This window comes from Osmerus eperlanus, chromosome 6, assembly GCF_963692335.1.
Source record: "Osmerus eperlanus chromosome 6, fOsmEpe2.1, whole genome shotgun sequence".
Taxonomy (NCBI): Eukaryota; Metazoa; Chordata; class Actinopteri; order Osmeriformes; family Osmeridae; genus Osmerus; species Osmerus eperlanus.
The window spans coordinates 18,520,187-18,543,659 of NC_085023.1; the positions used below are offsets into that span (position 1 = coordinate 18,520,187).

Consider the following 23,473-nt stretch of genomic DNA (forward strand, 5'->3'; position numbering starts at 1 on the left):
CCTGAAATTCACCACTCATATCCCTAGTCTGCCCCACGTTAAACTTCACATAGTTTAGTTTAAACCACTCAACAAAGTCCTCAAACAGGTCTCAGTGTGAAATGAAAATAAATTACAATACAAAAGCAGTATTGCATTTTTTATTAAGAGTGAAAAGGAAATGTAGGCCCACCTTTAGATAGGTGCATGTATCAACAAGGTCATACAATAAATAGTCATTCATTTGTGTTTCTTAAATATACATATTACAATGTTGGTAGACGGTTTGGTCTATCATATATAGCTCATAAAGGCAGTGCATGCAATTAGTGGGCATGCCAAAACTCCGCAAAATAAAGAATACACAAAAGCAGTTTGTATAGTGTATACTCCTAGGTCTGTAATGCTTGGCTTTAAAAAGCCTATTGTATCCACGTTGTACATGAAGTAAGGGTTTTTGCTTCAGGCACATACTGTCCCACAGGTGGCAGTCTGTGAACAATGTTCAAGAGAGAATAAATATATAAATAAATAGAAAAAACCTGTCTGAACTGACAGGATTATCACACTGTGGGGCTGGTCAAAGTAAGCTTGACCACAAATCAGTAATAGAAAATAAAACGTAATTAATACGGAAAAGTGCCAGGAACAAGGATAATATCTGTTTAATGTATGTGTGTGCATGTCTGCTTGTGTAAAGTGTGATGTGATTTTAAGGCAGACACCTTTCTCTGTCCAACACTAGAGGGCAATAGTCAGTAATCAGCCGTGTGTAGATGTAATGGTGGGATGTCTGGGCTACACCCTAGTAGGGTTTGCTCTCTTCTTTTATGGTGATGTTGGAGGCCACAATGACACATTGTTGGTGGAGTAGAGTTAGTGAAAGATACTGCCTATTTGAAGGTAAAAAGTAGAAACATCAGTGGGCTAGTTAGTGACTATACAATGACACAACCGTTCTTGAACAGACTGCTCAACGCATTAAATGTTCAAGTATCGTGTGTATCGTTTGTCAACTTAGACACCAAAAATGGTACATTTGAGTATAACATCATCTACTAGTAATTGCAGAGCAATTCGGTTTAAAATCTGAACCTGTGAATTGCAAGTGCTGACATGGAAACTGTGAATCTGGAACTGCCATGTTAACCACTGTGTTATTCTCACATTGCAGACCTTGTCCTTTGCCAAACTGGCAATGGTATCAAGGTCTAATGAAAAATTCATTGCATTGATTTGATCAACCGAAGCCCACTCCAACTATTCATGCATAACTGAGCTACAGTTGTCCCTTTGGATTAGAGGTATTTTAAAGTTTTTTTTTTTTCTTCGGTACTCTAAATCAATTTACAACAAAATGAACATACAAGACAAAATATGCATTGAAGAAAATAAATTTTAGCCTGCATATATGTAGAGAGCCTGTAGAGAAATCTAAAGTAACCTAGATGCCAACACTTGTGGGCCAGATGAGGTCATGGCATCATAATAACCATCTCTTATTATTTTCCCATTAGTTTGTTTGATCAGCTGTTGGGACCAAACAGATGGGACCAGGTCATTGGGACTTGGCTGAGGAGGTTGGAGAGGCCTTAGAGATAAAAAGAGGGCTGTGCTGAGTAGATTATAGAGAGAACATTCATTGGCCAGCACAACCCACACCTGATCTCCAGTGCTCATATATTCACAGTAGCATACTCATAACTCACACTCGTAAGTGTTTACGATTAAGTGATACATTACTATACATTCTACTGGGTATGCTAGTGTGGATACAGCATTTTCTGTATAGCTTTAAGCAACAGATTTTTTTCTGATCATAAATTCCATTCCACTCACACGCTGGGTAAACAATTTTGGAGTAAAACTTAATGAAGGATTTACAAACACACACACACACAGTTGTAAGTCATATTAAAAGGTTAAAAGTAACATTTTAACAGTAATGTCATTACTGTTAAAATGTATGAAATCATGTTAAACAATTATTTGTAATCAATGAGGTCCACCATTTCTCATCCAGGGGTTGGCCGTTAATAGGAAACACATATATTATAAACAGATAGATTGACAGACATATTTCATGACCAGTGTCTTCTTTCTATGTTGGTGTTTTAAAAAGTCCCATTCCTCTTTCTTTGAAATCCACTCTGGCCCAAAGCTTTAACAGACGCTTCAATGCTATTTTCCAAATGTCACTTTCAGCAACGCCTTCCTTATAGGTCTCCCTCCAATGCTAAAAACAATACCATGGGTAAGGAAACTGTTCTCCTCATGGTCACAGAGAGCCATTGGAGCTCTCTCTACTCCCACTGCTCTCCATTGATTGGCTGGCTCCAAGAAATGCCATTCCATTGTCGGTTGGAATCTGGATAGCTTTGAGTGGTGCTAACCGGTTGATTTGATGCTTGTTGCAGACAGGGATCTTATTGGACTGTAGAGTCCTGGTATACTGGGAATACCAGTCCCTGTCGAATGTTGCCCTTATCTGGTCCACTATTGTTAAGTTCTTCTGCTCCATACCGTCTTCTTGATTTATCACCATCCCCGCCCCCCCATTGAAGGCAAACTCGTTACCCACCCAGTCCAAGTTTCCTATATGGGGACAAGAGATGTATGTAAACAACCCTGAAGGATAAGCCATTGTGACCAGCTGGTATTTGACCAGTTAAACAATCAATGTTATCCCCTAGGTTACGGTGGCAAAAATACTGTATTGATCAAACTTACTGAGAGTTGGGCTTACCTATGTACACAGCCTTGTCTGTGACCATGAACCTGTTGTGGTTGATTCCACGTACTGTTCTATCCCACTGCTGACTTGGACTGAAGAACTTCTACACAGAGTGAGGAACACAGAGATCACTCAGTCCTCATCAAGACGTGAATGGAATTCAACAGGACAGAAGAACAGTTGGCAGTCTGATGGTTCGGGTATCTGGGTAAGAGTGTGTGCAGGTGTGTTGGGTTTGAGTCTGGTCTGAGTCATGAACTCACCACCTCCAGTGAACAGTTGGTCTGCTGCATGCACAGAGTCTTCAGAGACCAGACAAAGTTGAAGGTCAGGGGGTGAGTCTGCTCCCAACAGCTGACCAGCAGACGTACTCTGACGTTCCTTAAGATCAACGCCTCTCTCACCATCCCGTCTATACGGGACCAATACCTACCAGGGACAGGAAAGGGCCTCATTGTTTGTGTATTGTGTGTCAGTGTGTGTTGGCATAGATGTGTGCCAGTGTGTGTGTGTTTGTCTTTAAACCTCTCACTGACCTCTGTGGGTTGGTGTTGATGAGTGGCAAGTAGTCTGTTATGGAGATGTAGATGAACTTTCTAGCCTCCTGGATGACTCTGGAGATGGCCTCCAGATCTCTGGTCCTGTCCTTAGGACACAGAACCTCCGGGGAGGTCTGGAAGCACACAGTCACACAGCAGGTGGATTATATTCAGTTTGACAATCATGTAAATTGGATCAAGAAAAGGGTTAATCTGGGGTCAAAGCGAAACCCTGGCATTGCCAGTGCTATCGCATGAGTGGAATTCAATTTGTTTTGTTGACGTGGCTGCACTTTACATTTACATTTAGTCATTTAGCAGACACTCTTATCCAGAGCGACTTACAGTAAGTACAGGGACATTCCCCCCGAGGCAAGTAGGGTGAAGTGCCTTGCCCAAGGACACAACGTCATTTTGCACGGCCGGGAACCGAACTGGCAACCTTCGGATTACTAGCCCGATTCCCTCACCGCTCAGCCACCTGACTCCCTATTTGTTTTGTTGTCGTGGCTGCACTTTCATTGACGTCATCATCATCGCCACACCATTGCTATCTTCATCCTCATCAACATCCCCCTCTTTTAGATTGATATCTGTATCATCACCTCTCTGAATGTACAAACTTCTTCAGCTTCATTAGTATTCTTACCACATGCTTTCTGCAGTGTCTCTCCCAGGAACCGAGCCTGTCTCTGTGTTATTTATTTTAATCTCTTTGTCTTTCCTTGTCCAAGAATTGCCTTACTAGATTAATAAGGAGTGGAGGGCTTTTCAGTGTGCGCTTGGAATTTGTTTTTTGTTGTGTCAGATGAGGTGTGGTTTATGTGTGATTATGTGTGGGCGCGTGTTTACATGTTTGTGTGTCTGTGTTTCTGTAAGAACACAACAGTACTTCATATACCCACTCCATCTGTGAGACATAGAGGGTGTGTGAGATGAGATCCGTGATGGAAGACAGGATGCTATTTGCTATCGATCCATGGAATGATGAAGGTATTCCCAGGGATTTAGAGATGTTCATCGACTGCTGATGGCCAAGCAACATTTACACCCTCCAAGCATATGTTTCCTACTGAAGCCTGTGACATCAGTCATCTATTGCCAATGTTCCTACACAGCAAGGAGCTTGCTTATTGTGAGCAGGCCTGCAAAATAGATTTTTCTTTTCCTGACACCTCTTATAAAAGTGATGACAGCTCTGGTAGGATGTTACAGAGATTTAATTCTTATCAGAGCAAATAAAAAGCTAAAACCGGCAAGGTTCATGTGGCTATGCAAATATCTCCACCATTTTAATGATACAGACAGTTGTTATCTTTGTTTTATTAATATTATCTACCATGTGTGAGATATATTTTTTGCTACAGTGGGATCATTTGAATGTAAAAAAATGCATCAATAATTATACTGGAGGATAAAGGGTGAGCCACTCACAGAGACGTAGATCTCAGCCTTGGTATTGTTGAGGAGAAGGGAGAGTTTCTCATCTTTGTTGTACAGAGCGTACAGCCTCTTGGACCAGATTGAGGGGATGAATTCCTTGTACTGCAGCTGCCAGTATAGGTTGAACACCCTGTGGAGATCCAGGGCTAGACAGCTGCAGTCATAGATGATGATACCCAGCTCCTTCCTCTGATAGATTCCAAAACAACATCAGTCAATATCCAAGTTGGATCATGAATGAATTAGATCAGAGCATTTCCCACTGGCAAGGCCTCTTCTCTCTCTCTCTCCCTCTACCTTTCTCCCCTGTCTTGGACCCCCTCTCCTCCCTTAATTCTCCTCTCATCCCCCTCCTCCTCTCCTCTCCTTCCGTACGTATCCCTGAACTACACGAAGCAGCGCTCCTGGCTCATCCAATTACGAGGCCTTTTCCGATGCCACAGCAACCCCCAGGAAGTGAGAATCCACAGCACTTGTTCTTTCCACTGTCTCTTTTTCTCTCTCTCTCTCTCTCTCTCTCTCTCTCTCTCTCTCTCTCTCTCTCTCTCTCTCTCTCTCTCTCTCTCTCTCTCTCTCTCTCTCTCTCTCTCTCTCTCTCTCTCTCTCTCTCTCTCTCTCTCTGTCTCTACTCTCTTATATTTCCATTTCAAAGAAATGTTTCTCCGAAAAACACCAACTGCATCCTTCTTCAGAATTTGTATGAAACGCAATATATTTCAGAAAGGGATAACAGATAGACAGGGTCAGGCCAGGTACACAGAAAGGGGTCTGAGATTAATGAACCACGAAAAATATTCTCATTGCGTTCACACTCAATTAAATCAGCAGTTTCCTTTCTCGCTCTCCTATTGGGTTGGCATATTTTTCATCAAACATGAACTCAAGTTGCTGTTGTATTATTTCTGCTTGTTTGAGTATCCTGTGAGAGTGTGTTGTATGTGTGTGTGTGTGTGTGTGTGTTTGCTGAACTGGGTCAGATGTATCTAGGTACCGTGGCCAGGGAGCGCCAGTCCATGCTGCCACTGCCGATGTACATGTGCTTCCTGTCCACCACCCAGAAGGAGGAGCGGAGCTGCCCTCTGGTTAGGGTCGTCATGTTTACGTAGTGAACGTCTGCACCTGGAGAAGGAAGAGAGAATGAGGAGGGGTGGAGGCAGTGAGGGGTGGAGGCAGTGAGAGGTGGAGGGGTGGAGGCAGTGAGAGGTGAAGGGGTGGAGGCAGTGAGAGGTGGAGGGGTGGAGGCAGTGAGAGGTGAAGGGGTGGAGGCAGTGAGAGGTGGAGGGGTGGAGGCAGCGAGAGGTGGAGGGGTGGAAGCAGTGAGTGGTGGAGGCAGTGAGAGGTGGAGGGGTGGAAGCAGTGAGTGGTGGAGGCAGTGAGAGGTGGAGGGGTGGAGGCAGTGAAAGGTGGAGGGGTGGAGGCAGTGAGAGGTGGAGGGGTGGAGGCAGTGAGAGGTGGAGGGGTGGAGGCAGCGAGAGGTGGAGGGGTGGAGGCAGTGAGAGGTGGAGGCAGTGAGAGGTGGAGGGGTGGAGGCAGCGAGAGGTGGAGGGGTGGAGGCAGTGAGAGGTGGAGGCAGTGAGAGGTGGAGGGGTGGAGGCAGCGAGAGGTGGAGGGGTGGAGGCAGTGAGTGGTGGATGGGTAGAAGCAGAGAGATAGGAGATTCAATGCAACATTGTCATGAGATTGGATCTATTAAATACAATCTGTTGCAATGACTCACTGTGTCGATCAAGACTCTTCAGCTCGGCTGACTCAATCATCCCACTAGCTATCTTCAGGTTGACCTTCTTAGCCTTTAGACCCAGCAGTTTGTACAGCAGAGCTCGACCCTGAAAGAAACCACATTAGCCATTTGGTTCAAATTACATTTAGCAATATGGTAGTCGCTAGCCAGCTGGCTGGCGAAGACATGCACAGGCTGGCACACACACACCCAAACCAATGAACGTACAATCTGCAGTCTGCAATATTGTTTAACTCTCTGGTCCCCATTCTATTGTTATACCTTAAACCCATGGTTTCTTTCTGAGGCATGCTAGAGACAATTGCCGCCGGCTCCAGTGATTAGATCTGCCCAGACTGCAGCCCCCAAAGAGCACTGCCATACGGAGCCATTAGACCAGACACATCCCAGCTTCACTAATGAAACACACACAGACACATACAGCTCTGTCAAAGGAGAGACGGAGGTTGTCCAAAACCTTCATTCAGCCAAAACCAAGTGTAATTTGAGCTATCCTCAGTAAAAAGCAGTGATATTTCACTAGGCCTACTTGTCCATGGCTGCAAGCTGTTTGGTAATGTATGAGATTGGCTTCTCCATAAACCTTTGTATCTAGCTACCTTGGGTAAAAAAATAGAACAATTCCATATCTTGGAGATGACTTCCAGATTGCTCCCACAGCAGGTAGTCTCACCTGCCTGGCTGAGGGGAGGAAACTGGATTCATAGTCTGAGGTGTTGAGGGCCCACTGAGGTGAGACGATCTCCACAGAGCGAGTGGCCAGGTTCAGCAGGTTGTGGAGCCCCACCGAGAGAGGCACGTGTGCTGTGCCATTGTCCAAGAAGGAGATGTCTTCTGGAATGTTCTCCACAAGCACAACCCTGTTGGAAAACAAAACTATAGACATGTTTTTGCTGCATCAACAGTGATTAGTTTTCTCTGACAGGCCCAACGTCTTTGTGTTGAGATGTTTTTGTCACAAACTAATGGCAATTTAATTAACTCAACTCAATGCTTAAATTGTAGCACTATGCCTTTCATAAAGACAAATGGCTTTTTCTCAGGGTTGTAAATTGAAAGCTGAAAAGCAGGAGACGGTCTATTAAAGAAAAAAATAATTAAAAATAATGAAAAACTGTAGAACACATTGCAGTGCAGTTTTAGTCGAAAATAACCAATTATATATTCTCTTATTATCTACAGTGCCATTAAGAACGTGGGTAATGGCCTTGAGATTACATACAGTGTAAAGGAGGTCATTCTAATACACTTTCACCTATGGCTTCCCTTCTCAGCAAATAGGTTGGGAAAACACACTCCATTTAAACATTTGGGTGATAACTTATGTGTGTCTTGCAGTACATACATTAAAAACTGTATGCACAGCACGCACAAGCCCTGGTGAATACGAGGCCTGCCTTAATGTTTGCAGTGCCACTTTGATATGTGAACAGGCACCTGTGAGTTGGAATTTAATCAGCTTTGAATTCCCTATGAAGCTATACCGTGTATCCATTTCATAAACAGCAGGAGCATGCTGCGTCTGTACTACTGAAGCCATGAGGCCCTCTGAGGGGAACGCTTAGATGTTCGGTCCAGGCATCATGTCATTAAGGTAATAGAGGTGTTTTTCAGGCCCTTATGGATCAGCAAGATTGGTAAGAACACCATAAACATGTTGGATTTACCGTGACAACCAAGTGTTTCAGACAGCCAGCATGCTATTATCAAGCCTGAATGCTCACTGCTGTATCCAGCCCGCAATTGATTCATTCTGATCCAGGGGCTGTGCCACATTCTTCATGCTGAGAGCAGGCTCGATACGGGAGTGAAAACATGGTAAATCATATGAAGCAGAGGAGCTGGGAGTAAAGTGATTGGTGAACGCTGTAGGCTGCGAGGATCAATTTACTGACTGGCTGATTCAGACATTGCATGGATGAAATGCTGTTTCTTCCTATATGTGAAACAAACCTGACAAGAGTGGAGATGGAACGTCTGGGAATAGATTATTCATATTGACGTATTTTAGGATTGGGGATGGGATTAGAGATTTGGGAAATCAACTTGGCATCCCTAACATGCAGTACTGGATTTATTCTTGTTGCTTAAAATTAAGTAGCCTGACAAGGGAAGCCTAGCATGGGCCCAATATAAAGATGGATTTGACAAGATTACAACAAAGATTTACAGTCCCACAATGCATTCTGCTTCATTTGGAAAAGCAGGAAAGACAGAGCATTAACTAGGACATGGCTTATACGTGTTCTATTGAAACTGCACAGATGTAAAAATTAGGGGCTAAACAATAAGGTGACATAAAAAAACATGTCAATGGTATTGTTGGAGGAGGGGGAGGTCATCCTATTCAGATAAAGGAACACAATCCATTTTCCCAGGGAAATGATGCATTGGGGTTTGGGGTTGTTAACCAAAAGAGAACAGGTTTATAAGTGAGAATCGGACGTAGGATTCCAGAGGGAATTCATTGATTCGTGAACAATCAGTGAACCTTCTTCTTCAGTCCTGCGTGCAGTCAGGGTATGGTTCCCTCCCGGAGCCTCACACCACGCTGCTGGAGAAGACATTTTTCACCTTCAACCCAAATCTAAAACTTTTCTTGTCAGTGGAATGACAATAGATTTCCTCCCACCCTTCTGCCAGACAAGGTGATTTCCCCACAGTTTACTCTCTGTAGTCGATCACATCCTCCTATAAACAGTTGCTGCGTAGCCTCCATTAAGTCCTCATAAGACAGGTGATGGGCAGAGTGGGTGTGGTGTTAAATCGGTGTGTGCAGGCTCTCTAACCAGGATGCAGCACAGTGGCATGTTGAATAGTGGAAACTATTCTCATGGCCTCCAAGGGACTATAACTGTCCCCATGGGTGAGTAGAGATGCCAAGAATTGATGGTGGTGTTTTCATGCCTTCTAAATGAGAACCCAATAAAGTACGTTCCGGGGAGTATGCAAATGAGACAGAAGGACAATGTGTTGTTGTGCATTGTTTTCATGATTACAAATGTGTTCTTTACTGCTTGACAGAGTAATAACTCAGCTGCAGATACAGAGACAGTAAAGGATAGGAGATCATTTTCAGAAATATAGTGGAGCGGTGTCAGGTTTTGACACTGGATATATCCTGGCCCAGCCCGGGCCTTCTGGTGAGTTATACAGTTGTAGCATCCCTACACACCATCCATCCAGATCTCTGCTTGGGTTCTAGAATAATGATCTAAAATACGGCTGAGCGGACAGAACAGGGGTCTGGGCTTATCATCGATGGCACAGCTTTATTCATGAACCACTCCATGTTCTTGTGAAACACGTGAGATGGATCCCAGGTAATGACAGCCTTGAGAACATATTGAGAATGTGTTATTCAAGTCTGTGATCGTAACATAGAAAAAGTGTGCAAACCTGTGCCTACTGGTGTTTCTAGCTCTCCATCCACACATATTGGAGTATTCGGTTTCCTGCTTGCAGCTACCTAGTTCTGAATCAATACCAACCTTCTTATCTGACATCTAATCCTGAGCACTGAGCTGTATGGCCAAGAGACATCCATCACATAGTTCTTTGGATGCATTTAAACTGATCTGGTAGAATTTCTTATAGACTCATGTATTGGAAAACAATGTGGTTAATGATCCATGATAAATGAGTACCCTGTTTGATTTATCATTTACAATCTTCTATGTAACTGCTGAATGTGTGTTCTGAATAATACAGTGTGTGACTGGGTGAGTTAGGTGTAACAGGTATGAGGTAAGAAATATTTATTTACTGTAGGCCTCTGTCCCAAGCTATGTGTGTACGGTCTAACAAGACGTTCCCTGGAGTACCAGTGTCTCCCGTAAAATCTGAAGGTTCACATGGAATGAAAACAGTGTTCAACAGTGTTCACCCCTACACAGTAGCCTTCTATATACTGGCAAATCCCTCTGTGGAGTTCTGTATTTACAGTACATACAACCTCCTCATCTTACTTACAGCTTTCTCTAGAGAATCCTTGATGAAAAGAAAAATCTGCATCACAAAATCCTAATCTGTGACTGAAAGTAAAGGCACTCTATGACAGGAGGAGTTTTCCTGTGTGAAGTTAGGGAGAGAAATGACTCTGCCACTCCACTACTGATACCACTTCAGGACAGTACATTGACCCATTTAGAGGTGTGTCTCTCTCCCTTCTCTCTCTCTCTCTCTCTCTCTCTCTCTCTCTCTCTCTCTCTGTCTCTCTCTCTCTCTCTCTCTCTTTGTTTCTCTCTCCCATCTCTCTCTCCCCTCTCTCCCTCTCTCTCCTTCTCTCTTTTTCTTACCCCACTCTATCCCCTCTCTCTCTTTTTCTCTCACTGTGTCACTTACCCCCTGCATCTCCACCCAAAGCCTAAGGGTACCCATTGAGAGAAGAATCAATTTTGACTTTACAAGTTGGAATTAAATTTACAGCCTTCATTGGGGCAGAGTGATGTTGGACAGATTGCTCTGAAGGGTAGAACCAGAGACAGAGAGCCTGGTAACAGGCAACTAGAGCCTTGGCTGTAATGGATGTGGAGGATAATATAAGTTGAGAGAGGGAGTGAGAAAGATTGGGAGAGAGAAAGAGAGAGGGAGAAAGAGATTGGGAGAAAGGGAGGGGGAACAGCTCAGCAATAACCAGCCTCATCCCTCCTCACCACAACAATCTCACAACAACACACATCACACGAATCACACACATCCCCATCATTGTGCTCACACGCAAAGCACTTGACCTCAGTAGCAAACCTGGGCCCTTACCTCCACGTGAGCTTTGTTTTTCACGATGGATGAACACAGATCGCATAACTTAACACAGCAGCTTTTGGGGTGTAAGAAGACGGTGTTGTTTTCTGCAGACCTCACCTGCAGTTCCTGTTACAGTTCTCCTCTGTGATGCCGTCCTCGTCGCCCCACAGGTCCACTGCTGAGAAGATGAGGGCTAGGAGGATGGCGAAGCAGCACACCAGTGCAAAGATCACAATGCATTTCTGCTGAGACTGCAAGACAGAGGAACAACACATTGTTAAATGCCTACATGGTTATTTTCACTCCGTCCCCCCCGCCTTACCCTCGGCCATGCCTTAGTCTAGCACCATTTATTGCAAAGATCAGCAAAATATAAACTGATTGTAAGATAATTTACCTTGGGGATTTTGGACACAACAATTTGCAATACTATGGAAGTGACTCTGAAGATATATCATTTTGCCTTGCTTCAGAGATATTTCTAGACAATCTGAAGTCATCTTTGCTAGGCTCCATTTTACCCACATTTTATGTTTTTCCGTATGCAGCATGAGAACCCACAACAAACTGGTATTTTTAGCCCCTTCCCTGACATAATTGGGTTGGATCCAAAGGGTTCTATATGGTAGAGGTCATGGCAACCCCAATCTGAAAGGTAACAAATGGCCTGTCCAATTCAGCAGGACAGAGAGAGAGAGAGAGAGAGAGAGAGAGAGAGAGAGAGAGAGAGAGAGAGAGGTAGAGAGAGAGAAAGAGAAAGAGAGAGAGACAGAGACAGAGACAGAGACAGAGACAGAGAGAGAGACATTTCTTCTGGTTTGGAGTCCCAGAAGTCTCATGGATATTAACAAGGCTTAAATTCAAATCAGACAGTGTACACCTATAAATAATATTGACATCATTTAGAGGTGTCAGAGAAGATTTATGACTAAAATGATTTCACATGACCGTAACTGTGCAATTTAAAAGCTTTGCATGTCTGTTTAATGTAAAATTGACGTCCCAGAGCTAAGTAATTAATTAGAAATGTCAAACCTCTCTATAAAACGATACAAAATATTTTTAAATGGCATGGTTGGAGCCATGCTTAATGACCCTAGGACACTGGAGCCTATTGACACAACCAACTCTCAGTCTCTCACTGAACACGCTTGATATCCCACGCACCACTGACCTCCTAAGACCATGCCACTACAGCATTTCTACCTTCAAGGTGCAAAGTACATGTGATTTATGCATGAGCTTTTAAGCACGTGGATATGTGTGTGTGAAGTGTGAAGTGTGTGATTACAGTGCATCGCAGAGCAGGAAGCCAGGGGGTCAGAGTGAAAGTGTGCTCTTGAGACTTGACCAGTGTCACATGACACCGGAACAGGACCATGGATCGATAGACCCTCCAATTACAGGAGTGAGTCTGTCTAACAGCCACCCACTCAACAACCTTCCACCCTCCCCATAGCCTACCTATTCTGTACCAAACATCAGTCTGTACTGATACAGCCACATGAGCATCAACATACACCCTGGCACAAATGCCAAGGACATGTCATGACAGTCTACATCGAACTAAAGTCCACATGTATACACACAGAACAGGAAACCCAACAGCTGCTCAGTGTCTGCTGTAAAAGCTCCATGGAGTCCCAGTGGAAAGGGTTGTTGGCACAGTTTACGTCGGTTGGCGCGGTGCCCGACAGATGAACAGAGGTGAAGGGGAAGCCAAGCCTTGACAGACTGATACACAAGCAGGGATCTGAGGCAGTGAGACGTGTGTTTGATAGAGGTCATATCTAACACCTTACAAAAGATTGAGTGTTGGCCGAAATGTTACAAAGTTATGTCTGCAGCAGCGTGTTAGCTAAGAGAGAAGTTGGCGCAGGATAGACGCTTTATCTGCCTAAAGTGTTTCATAGTCCCTGCCAACGAAGCAACAAACCTAGGACACAACGGGAATAACAGTCGCATTTTTGACAGCAAAACTATACGCTAAAGAACATTTAGGATACACTTCGAATTAAGCTGCTCCTATACATTTAAACGACTGCTGTCAATGGTGTTACCTGCTGAAAGAATAGGATGGAAAACTAATTTCCAAATCAGGGAGTTATTAACGGAAGGGAAATGGCACAGTCTCAATTAGCGACACTTTCATTTACCCTCCTCTATCAAGGCTCCGGATTACCAAGGACCCACGCTGTTTGACAGAGAGGCAGAGGATAGCAATTGTGAAACACCACAGGCAGAAAGAAATATACAGTGATGTGGGCACAGCATATTCTCTGCTATTTCTTCCCGTTAGGTCTCATAGCACTGCAGCTCCAATGTGAATGCTAACATGTACAGAAAAACAAAGCTTAGTTGTCTTGATGCAACGATGACAAATAACCTATGTTTCGACAGGCTGGTTCAGGCTGGTTTTCAGAGGAGCTGAAGGGAGGTCTAATCATTTGAGCACATTATGCATGACGCAGCCTGATTTCCTTTTCCCTTTATAGTGGATGGAGATTCAGTTACACAGGATGGTGGGAACAGCTGGGCTCATTTGACTTCAGCCATTCAATGACACTCACTATACACAGCTCACTGAAGGCAAGGGTCCAGAACCATTCTGGAACATGGAGGCTTCAGTAGTCACACTACAGTGCTTTCTACCCAGCTTGGAATGATGAGTTGTTGGACTTGAAACAAGACTTTACAAGACAGTGAGCACGATGTTTGACTTTAAGATTCATCACCAGCACCCTCGAGGCCAGATAGTTCCTCCACCCAGAGTTTAATATGAGGGAGCCTTCGCTGGGTTAATCACATTTCATAACATTTCATTGTGTATGGTACAGCAGATGGCACACACACCTGTTCAGTAGCTGAGATTCAGTCACCTAAAATACTATCTCTGCATCACTTCAGCGTACCCCAGAGAACGTTTACTCATAAAACGCCATGGTGATCTGTCCTCGCAAACATTAACATACATGCTGTTGATCGTGTTAAATTGTGCCTAGATCCGCAGATTAGCAACAGAAAGTGTGTGTGTGTGAGCACGCGTGTGCATGTGTATGTATCTTTCACAGATGTTTCATATCACACCTTCAGCACTCTGAACACACACATTCACACACACACACACACACACACACACACACACACACACACACACACACACACACACACACACACACACTGTCTCTGATGCACCATTATGTCAGTTCATTCCCCCTAATTGATGGTAGTGAGAAGAGACCTGGAGACATCTTGGCATCTAGCAGATCAGGATTTGCTCCTGTAGCACCACACGTCTGACAGCTGCACTGCTGAAGGTGTAAGGACCCATACTGAACTCAACGCAGAGGTGATAAAATTCCTTGCCAGTAACATTCTGTAAATAAAAGAAATGTGTGTATGCTCGTATGTGTGAGAGAGGAGCGTGGAACTATTACAAAAAGGTGTGTGTGGAAATTAAACACACAAAGTCAATCCGTGACACAGAAACTCGACTGAGAGACAGGGGAAAGGTCCACAAGCTGTCTTAAATGAATGGTGTGGAACATCTAGGAGAGACAGTGTTTTATTAAATACTGAATTATAAATAAGACTGAAATAGAATCTTTTCCAGTTTCACAGTCTTTGAAGGTAGCAGTTCGCGGTGCTAAATCTGTTTCTTGAGTACTGTTTAGGATATCACATTTCTCAAGCTTATCCCTTTGACAAGTACAAATGGTCTTGGAGCAATGTGGGAGAGGAGACGGTTCCATTTATCTCTCCATCTCTAAGGAGGAGAAGCTAACAGTGATGAAAAGAGAGGAGGGAGTCCAAGCTGGGTCAGGCTTATGTGTATAGATATCTAAAGATGCAGGTTAGAAAAGGGGTGGAATACAATGTATATTAAATATGGTCCACAGCCACGATAAACCGCTGAACTGGTAAAAAGTGAAAAGAAACAGTTACAAATGTTTACTAAAAAGAAAAACAAAGATATTTGAGCTGCTAATCTGAAATTCAGTGTAGTTCAGGGCTCTTTACGAAGCACAATGCCATCTCAGAAAGAAAAACCACGTCTGTGCATCGACCAATGGATAATTCATTGTCCATCTTTTTCGCTTGCCACAGGAATATGTATTGCATTAAACCTCCAACGTTTCTTTCTACCTAATAAAGATGCTAGATGTCTGTGTTTTACATCTTACTCCATTGACTGAATTGACTGAAAGGCTTTTAAACCCTTAATTCTCATAGTTAAGTAGATGGATGTCTTATAAAATATATATTTTTATATATGTGGCTTGATAATGTTGACTATGTTTAGAAAAAGCCCTGATATTCCTCTTCCAAAGCAAGACTAACCCGGACACAGGCTCATTCATCAAACATTCATGCTAAGTGAGGTCAATATGTTCGCACATTACCGACACTATGAAATGCATAAAAGCTGATTGAACGATCAACAAACAGACTAAGGATTTCAGGGAGCATTTGAGTGTAGCTCGGAATGTTTATTTCCAAGTGTCGCGCTCGAAAGGAAAGCCAGTGTCTTGGCTAGCCTCCTTCCGAAAGCCGCTTCTCTACCTGTCTTCCATCAGAGGATGTTTGCGTTCAGCCTGGACAGGTTGAAATGTCCTTTGTTTATTTCTGACACTTCTAACAACGAGTTGGCACATGGTACCTTTACACTAAACAAGGTCTGTGTTTCCTCTGTCCCCCTAGCTGCTGGTTGCTGTCCCATAGCCCTTTCCTTCCACACTACTGCCCTTTCAAAACGAGTCCCAGGCTTTTTAGAGGAGCACGTCGATGCACTCGATCATGCAAGTCTCCTACACTGGCACAGAGCATTCTTCTCAGGCCCGAGTCTTGATCCCAGTCAGAGGTTCTGTAAAGCTATGATCATCCCATCCACAGCTCTGCCATGGTACCTGTCTCTCCTCAGCCATGTCAAGTCCCGACAAGGCTTTCTGATGTCGTTTACGTCACCTTGGCCTCCCAACAGACACGTTTGTCATTGCTGTCTTCATGCTTTCAGCCCCCCCCACCCCCCACCCCCCCCCACCACAATCCTCTCTCCAGAATGTTCTATCATTCACCACTTAAGCAGGGCATGGACGAGCCCAGTTTCAATCTGTTAGCAATTTGCAGATGAGAGTTCAATGTTGGCAGATCTATCACCAATCAGCAAGGGATGTAACAGTCATCTATACTTCCCCCTGTGGATTGGCCATGAAGGTTGTTCTTTATTGTTCCGATTGAGTCCTGTTGCATGAGTTCTTGCTATTCCACAATGTCATGTTATCTTGTGTGTGTGTGTGCGCGTGTTTTTAACATTGAGCATTTTGAAAAGCCATTTACAAATTCAATTCAGCAACGTCTTAAAACACAGCCTGTCTGTTCTTGTCCAGACTGTTATTGATGGGTGAGGGGTAGAGAGGCATGAACAAGCTGACAATGACTGTGACTAACGTCCTGTAATCATCGGAAGACCTTGGCTGCTTCTGATTGGTCCCTAGTTCCCATGTGACCTAGCGCATCAGAAGTGATTGATGGTGCCAATTACACCTGTTAGACCAGACAAATGATTTAAACCTTCAATGTCTGGGATTCAAGACTCAACGTTTCCTCCAATGCTTGATTGGATTTCCAGTGTATCCGTCCTAAATGTCCCCAGCTGTTGGACATAAGAGTTCTTAAAGTCTCCTTAAAGGAACCAGGGACCTTTTGTAATTGTAAAGGCCAAAACAAAAGCAAACATAACCTAAATCAATCAATCTTCCACATCCACTATCCACAACACATATTCACACCAGTCAGGTCCCGTATTTCATGGTTGTGATCTCATTCCTGAAGGTTTACCAAGACCTTTTACCTGACCTTTCCAATTACCGCCTCGGGACACAAAAGGTCAAAGTCTTCCTCTCAAGACAAATGCTGGTGTTTGCCTTGCAGCAAAAACTTGTTGGGATGGAGGGAGGAAGTTAAATGAGAAAGTTAGATTGCAGAAGTGCCATGCCTGTGTAAAGAAGTTCTTGTTTCTAATTTTGATCGTTTATGATGTATGTGTCAGTGGCGATGGACAGATCATGAACTCTAACTGTGATGTCTGACATGAGAGGAGACAGGATTGGTAAAGAAAGTAGAAATTAAGACAGACAGCAAACGAGAGAAGTGAGGGATGAGTCAATGCCAAACAGCTGAGACTCTGTTTATTCACAGCATCCAGAATGATTCTTGATAGAGCACAAATTCACATTCCAAGCACAATAATTATAATCAAACATAGTTTCAGCCAGAGCTCTCTCTTTGTCGCCCTCTCTCTCTCTCTCTCTCTCTCTCTCTCTCTCTCTCTCTCTCTCTCTCTCTCTCTCTCTCTCTCTCTCTCTCTCTCTCTCTCTCTCTCTCTCTCTCTCTCTCACACACACACACACACACACGCACACACTCATACACACACAGTATCTCTCCCTGGAAGAGACCCCCAGGGAAGGCATCTTTCTACTGAAGCATGTTGAGATCTCTGCCTCCCTGCCTCCCATCCTCCCTGCCTCCCATCCTCTCTGCCTCCCATCCTCCCTGCCTCCCATCCTCCCTGCCTCCCATCCTCTCTGCCTCCCATCCTCCCTGCCTCCCATCCTCCCTGCCTCCCATCCTCTCTGCCTCCTATCCTCTCTGCCTCCCATCCTCCCTGCCTCCCATCCTCCCTCTCACATCCTCCCTGCCTCCCATCCTCCCTGCCTCCCATCCTCCCTGCCTCCCATCCTCCCTCTCACATCCTCCCTGCCTCCCATCCTCCCTCTCACATCCTCCCTGCCTCCCATCGTCCCTGCCTCCCATCCTCCCTGCCTCCCATCCTCCCTCTTCCATCCTCCCTGCCTCCCATCCTTCCTGCCTCCCATCTGCCCTGCCTAACAGTCTCCCTGCCTTACAGCCTCCCATCCTACCAATCCCTACCTCCCAGCCTCTCTGTCTTCCTGCCTACCTGCTTTCCCACCTCACCCCCCCCCCCATGATCCCCCAACTCAGCCCAGCAGTCCAGCACATTGATTTCAGCCAGCCTCCCTTGATCAATAAATCTATAAAATCTCCATTACAACAACATGAGAGGCTCCATACATATCCAGTGCTGGCATGTAAGACAACTGACCCCCCTACAACCCTATAGACGTTCTACAACCCCCATGTATCCCCAGATCCTGTCCCTAAAGACCCTGGCCCCTGACCCCTGGCCCCCACCCGCCCAGACCCAGGACCCCGTTAAAGATCTCCTACTTCTCATTCTGCCTTTTCACCTTTCAGAGGAATGCTACAGGGAAGAAAGTAGATATTTCATTACCAGCCAGTTGGTAATTTTACTCTGAAAATATTGACCCCTAATCCTTCCTACCTGAGTGTCAGTGATGTTAGCCCTATCTACCTTACGGAAACATATCCTTCAATCTCGTATGAGAAAACATTTTGCTGATGCTGTTAGCGACAAACATTAGTTCTGTGACTGTTCTCCTTTTACAATGAAGTATGTTTTTTTTTTGCTTACGAGTGTGATTCCCTTAATGTTTCCTGTTTCTCGCCCTTGCCCTCTCGGCATATCTGTTGGACTATCGTGTTGCCCCTGGTGGTATGTCACTACCAACCAATCAGGCACCCCCTTCCGTAGAATCCATTTTTTAACTGTGGAATCAGCAGGATGTAGAATTACACTGCTAGAGCTGAGGGTGTAAACTGCAAGATCACATCACTGCAGCCTTCGCAGCATACCAAACACACACACACACACACAACTACACATTCACACCCACATACACACACACACACTCAAAAACACGCACCCCCAGCCACCCATACCCACAAACCCACTCCCCTGCAAACTGAACGTGTCATTAAAGCCTTGCCAACAGCTCCTCTGTGTTCCCCCCCACAAGCTGCAAGGCTCAGTTAGTCCTTTCATTAGGAGACAGAAGACCAGGCAGAATAAAGAACATAGAGACAAAGACAGATTCAATTAGGAGCATGTTCTGAGTGCAGGAGGGATATCGTTCCTCTCACTTATTTTACTTTTGTAGTTCTACAGTGGGGGTTTAGAATATCCATAAAGATCTTCATCAGCAGATTGGACAACCCAAGGCATGGCCATCGATCAAAGGAGTATATCTATTTTACATATGAGAGTCTGCCTTGCTGAAAATGTGAAATGAGATGATGTTAATGTGGAGCAGTTGGGTTGTGTTTCAGGATGGGGAAACCACAGAGCAGTGAGTGCAGCATTAAACTCAAAACAGCAACGGACATGATCGCATTCTGGCACATAGACCGACATTCAGTCACAGCCTACAAGGAAGAATCCAAACAGGAAAAGCAAAGTTGATGTCAGAATAAGAAAATACCAGTGTTTTATTGTGCTGTTTTTGTATGACTGTTAGTGTGTATTCATGTATGCATATTCTCCCATATGTGATGGGCCACCAAGTGGCATGACACAAATATGAAATATTCAGTCATTCCTTCGTATTTGAATTGCTACAATACTGAACTGCATTTAGCTTTGGACAAAACACAGTCCTGGGCAGAGCTTTGCCACCTCAGGAAAGGAGACTGCGTTCTCCACGACAGGAGGAGAACGGCACTGCAGATGAATTACAGCTCAACACCAGAACCTTGTCACTGACCTCTTTCTCAAAGATTTGTAGCTGGTCCAACTTTTTTTTTAAACATTTCCAGACTTTGTGATTGAAAGTTTCCCAGAACAGTGTTGTTTTATGGCAGGGGGACAGGAGCCTCTTAAAGGAGAGGGTGATGAAGAGTGTGTGTGTGTTTCTGTGTTCTTGTGAATCTTGTCCTGGTTGGGAGTGAGAGATGAATCAACTGTCAAACTAAATCAAGGTAGTGACAGACACAGGAACACATTACAGGCACAGAGAGTGCCTGTAATGTGTTTGGAGAGAAATTGCATCTGGAAGTGCACACAGGGACAAATTAAATAGAGCATGAGCAGCCCCTGACCCTAGCAGAGATGGACTAAACAGCCATGCCTAATATGATCCCATGTGACATCACCTGCTTTATCACACACTGTGATTGGAAACCGCTACTTGTGAAAGTTAATATTAATGAAAACAGATGACTCGTTATGTTGTCTCTTACTGTGAGGCTGAGCTTGACAGGATGAGATCTGAGAGCTACATTTGTCATCTCTCTGCCGTTCAGCTATTAGGGTGATGGTTCCAAACCACACCCACATTCTCTGTGACACACACATGTCAAGGTGATTGATTACTGTGGAACATCCATAGGTCTCTGTTAACAGTATGTGTGACTGGTTCTTGACCCACCAATATTAATTACAATGCATTTACTATTGCGTTTCTACATAGGTTCAACACCAATTTAATGTTGTGTATTACTGGAAAACTCTCTCATGTGATTTAATCCAGGGATGTAATTAATGCCTGTATAAACCAGACAGTTTGTGTAGCTGGGATCTCATTATCTTTGGAGGGCTAGCATTTGTTTTATTCGGTTAGGGCCAGTTAGCAGAGAAGGTGATAGATGGTGTGTCTCCATACTGCGGCTGGCCAGTCTTTTGTCTCTTTGTGTCTCCACCAACCAGAAATGTGATCTAGCAGCTGTGTGAGATATGTGGGATGTTTAATGAGAAGAGGAAGATACGGCCTGGCCAAAACGGACCCCTTTAAACTGCTTATTTTGAACATCGCAGTCTTTGCTGAAAGCGTTTAGAATTCTGTCATGTTAAACAGGACCTTTCTCATCAATCAATATGACTTCAGCAGAATTACCATCTTCAGCTGTTTTAGAGACATGTACACCACTGAGACTGCAGTCTATATTATTTGTCAGCCCTCTCATGGGAATGTACATGAGAACGTGCTAAAGTGCTATAGTGTTAAAATGTACCAGTCTGCAGAATTTTCTTTTTTTTGCCTTTTCTTTTTTGTACATTCAGCAAATAGGACAGAATTCTGCTCAGGGATCTATATCTCAGCATGGGGTCTGGGAAAGACTGCTGTTGTAATTTCAGTGTGTCCACACAAATACACACACACACACACACACACATAAACACAAACAGTCACGAACAGTAGAACAAACCCTCACACGTGCAATAAACAAACACGGTGCCAGTGAGAGAGCTAAATGAGAATCTGAAACCACAGCCCTCGAGTAGACTGATATCACCACATAACTGATGAAATCGACTGTTTCATTCGATACATCCTAGAATAAGTGGTTAGGTTTCCATGGGTACCCCCCAGCTGTTTTGACTCCCCTTTTCCAACTGACTTTCTGCTTGCTTGGTTCTGTTAGCTCAGCGAGAGTCTCTCCGTGTTCCTGCGAGTGTGTGTGTGTATTCATGTGGTTGTGTGTGTGCCCCTGCATACAGATACTGTTTGTGAGAAGGATAAAGAGCGTCCGTGTCCCCTCCCTTCGGGGTTTTGGGTTCTGGCTGACCACGCCGGGTGTCAGACATGCTCTGTGCAACCAGGCTGAAAGGAGTGACAGCCTTGAGGAGAAGAAAAAATAAGGGACAAACACACTTTGCCCCCCCCCCCTTCCCCCAACCCTTCCAAAACTGCTAAGTGAGCTGTGACTTGCCGAAGACAAGGTTGTCAAAAACACTACACAATAACCCTTTTTTCTCCTTGAAAGTCTGACAGCCTGTTCTGACACACCACCCAAACCAGCCTGCCTAAACAGTATGTCTGAAGGGGAGAGACATATATGGAAATAATTGATGCACCAATGTCAGGTCTTTGAGAAGTCTCTATTAAGGAAAAACAGTTCAACTGAAAACTGACTGCTAATTTCATCTTCTGGAGTCCATCAGGTCAGGAGAAGTTATCTTGTTTCTTATTCAAAAGCCAGAGTTTCCCTCCAAAAACACAGCAAATCATCAATCAGCCTGATGGTCTTAGATAGCCGCCAAAACTAACACTAAGTAATTTCTCTCTTAAAAAGGAAAAACTATTTACACTCACAGTCATAACACAGACCAAACATCGTCACAAACTGACTCACAGCCCTACGAGTCACATAAGATGGCCAGAACTTTGCACCAAAACACATAAAGTCCCAGGCTACAAGCTCAAGTCATTCATCTGGATCTGCTGTCCAGGGTTTTGTTTATCCACAAAACCTTTTCAGAGTGTCAAACGGTCAGCTGAACATGACTGGAATCTAAAACATGAGCATACAGCTGGCCAGAGTCCCAGTGCTAGCTACCTGCAGAGACATGTTGGCTGCTGACATGTAGACACTCTCCAGAGTATCAACTTCCTCTCACAAACCTGTCTGGAGTTCAGCAGAACTTACCTTCATGGTGAACTTCTATGACGATGCTCCTCTTAAAAGCACACGTGTGTGTGTTTGGAGGGGAAGTTGCTCTCTCTGTCAGTCACAGAGGAGGTAAAACACTTCTCTTCTTACTGGCTGCTGTTCTCTCGCTCACTCACTGGACACAGTCCAACTGAGAGGTAGGATGTGAAGTGTAGCGACAGGGAGACACTAAGCCCTGACATGATGCTATCTCTCTCTCTCTCTCTCTTCCTGCCTCCCTCCCTCCGTCCTTCCCTCTGTTTCTCTCTCACGCGCTTTCTCTCCTTCACTCTATCTCTCACTACCACCTTCTGTCTCACACAGTCTCACACTCTCTCCGCTCTCTTCCTTCCTTCACCTTCTTATAACTCTCTGTCTCTCTCTCTCTCCCTTTCTCTCTTTTACTGTCTTACTATGTTACTCTTTTCTTCTCTGGTTCACTCTCTCCCTCCCTCTTTTTTTTGACCCCCCCCGTTTCCCTTTCTATGTTTCTCTCTCCCTCTCTTTGTCTCACCTTCGCTTCCTCCCCACCTTTTAATGTCCTCTCCCTCCTCCGAGTGTGTGTGGTAAATGTCCCGCCTCAATCGCTTTCTCTCTCTTTGTTTTTCACACACTTCTGTCACCCGCCCTGCACTTCCAAAAACAGAGAGATGGAAAGATACAGGAGACGGACGCTCCCCTTCTCCATCACACCCCTCCCTCCCTGCCTCCCTGCCTCCCTGCCTCCCTCCCTCCCTCCGCGCTCCATTCCACTCTTCCCGCATCCTGTCCAATACTGAGCTGCCCTGCCCTGCCCTGCTCCTCCCTCTCTCCCCCTTCCTATGAGGAGAGAGCTGTGCCGTTTGTGTGTCTGACAGAGAGAGCGAGAGAGAGAGAGAGAGAGAGAGAGAGAGAGAGAGAGAGAGAGAGAGAGAGAGAGAGAGAGAGAGAGAGAGAGAGAGAGGGGGGAGATCAGAGAGAGCTTGTATGTGTGTGCATGCA

The 23,473-nt window shown here is 44.6% G+C and overlaps 1 protein-coding gene across 1 annotated transcript; it reads right to left on the bottom strand.

Annotated features, from left to right (window-relative positions):
• Positions 1-124: 124 nt before the first annotated feature.
• Positions 125-22,931, bottom strand: LOC134022574 (inactive phospholipase D5-like). Its single transcript, XM_062464203.1, has 10 exons — positions 22,490-22,931; positions 11,300-11,433; positions 7,110-7,296; positions 6,413-6,521; positions 5,687-5,814; positions 4,687-4,884; positions 3,250-3,386; positions 2,977-3,142; positions 2,726-2,816; positions 125-2,574 (listed from the first exon to the last, which is right to left on the bottom strand). The coding sequence occupies exons 1-10, from the start codon at positions 22,493-22,495 to the stop codon at positions 2,258-2,260; spliced, it is 1,473 nt and encodes a 490-aa protein (XP_062320187.1). The 5' UTR covers positions 22,496-22,931; the 3' UTR covers positions 125-2,257.
• Positions 22,932-23,473: the final 542 nt, after the last annotated feature.

Bases quoted from the DNA above. Each gene is read 5' to 3' on its own strand.
- LOC134022574 (XM_062464203.1), bottom strand. The intron at 7,297-11,299 runs GTGAGGTCTGCA...GTTTTCCAACAG, and splicing joins AACTGTAACAGGAACTGCAG to GGTTGTGCTTGTGGAGAACA. The intron at 2,817-2,976 runs GTGAGTTCATGA...CACTCTGTGTAG, and splicing joins CCAACTGTTCACTGGAGGTG to AAGTTCTTCAGTCCAAGTCA.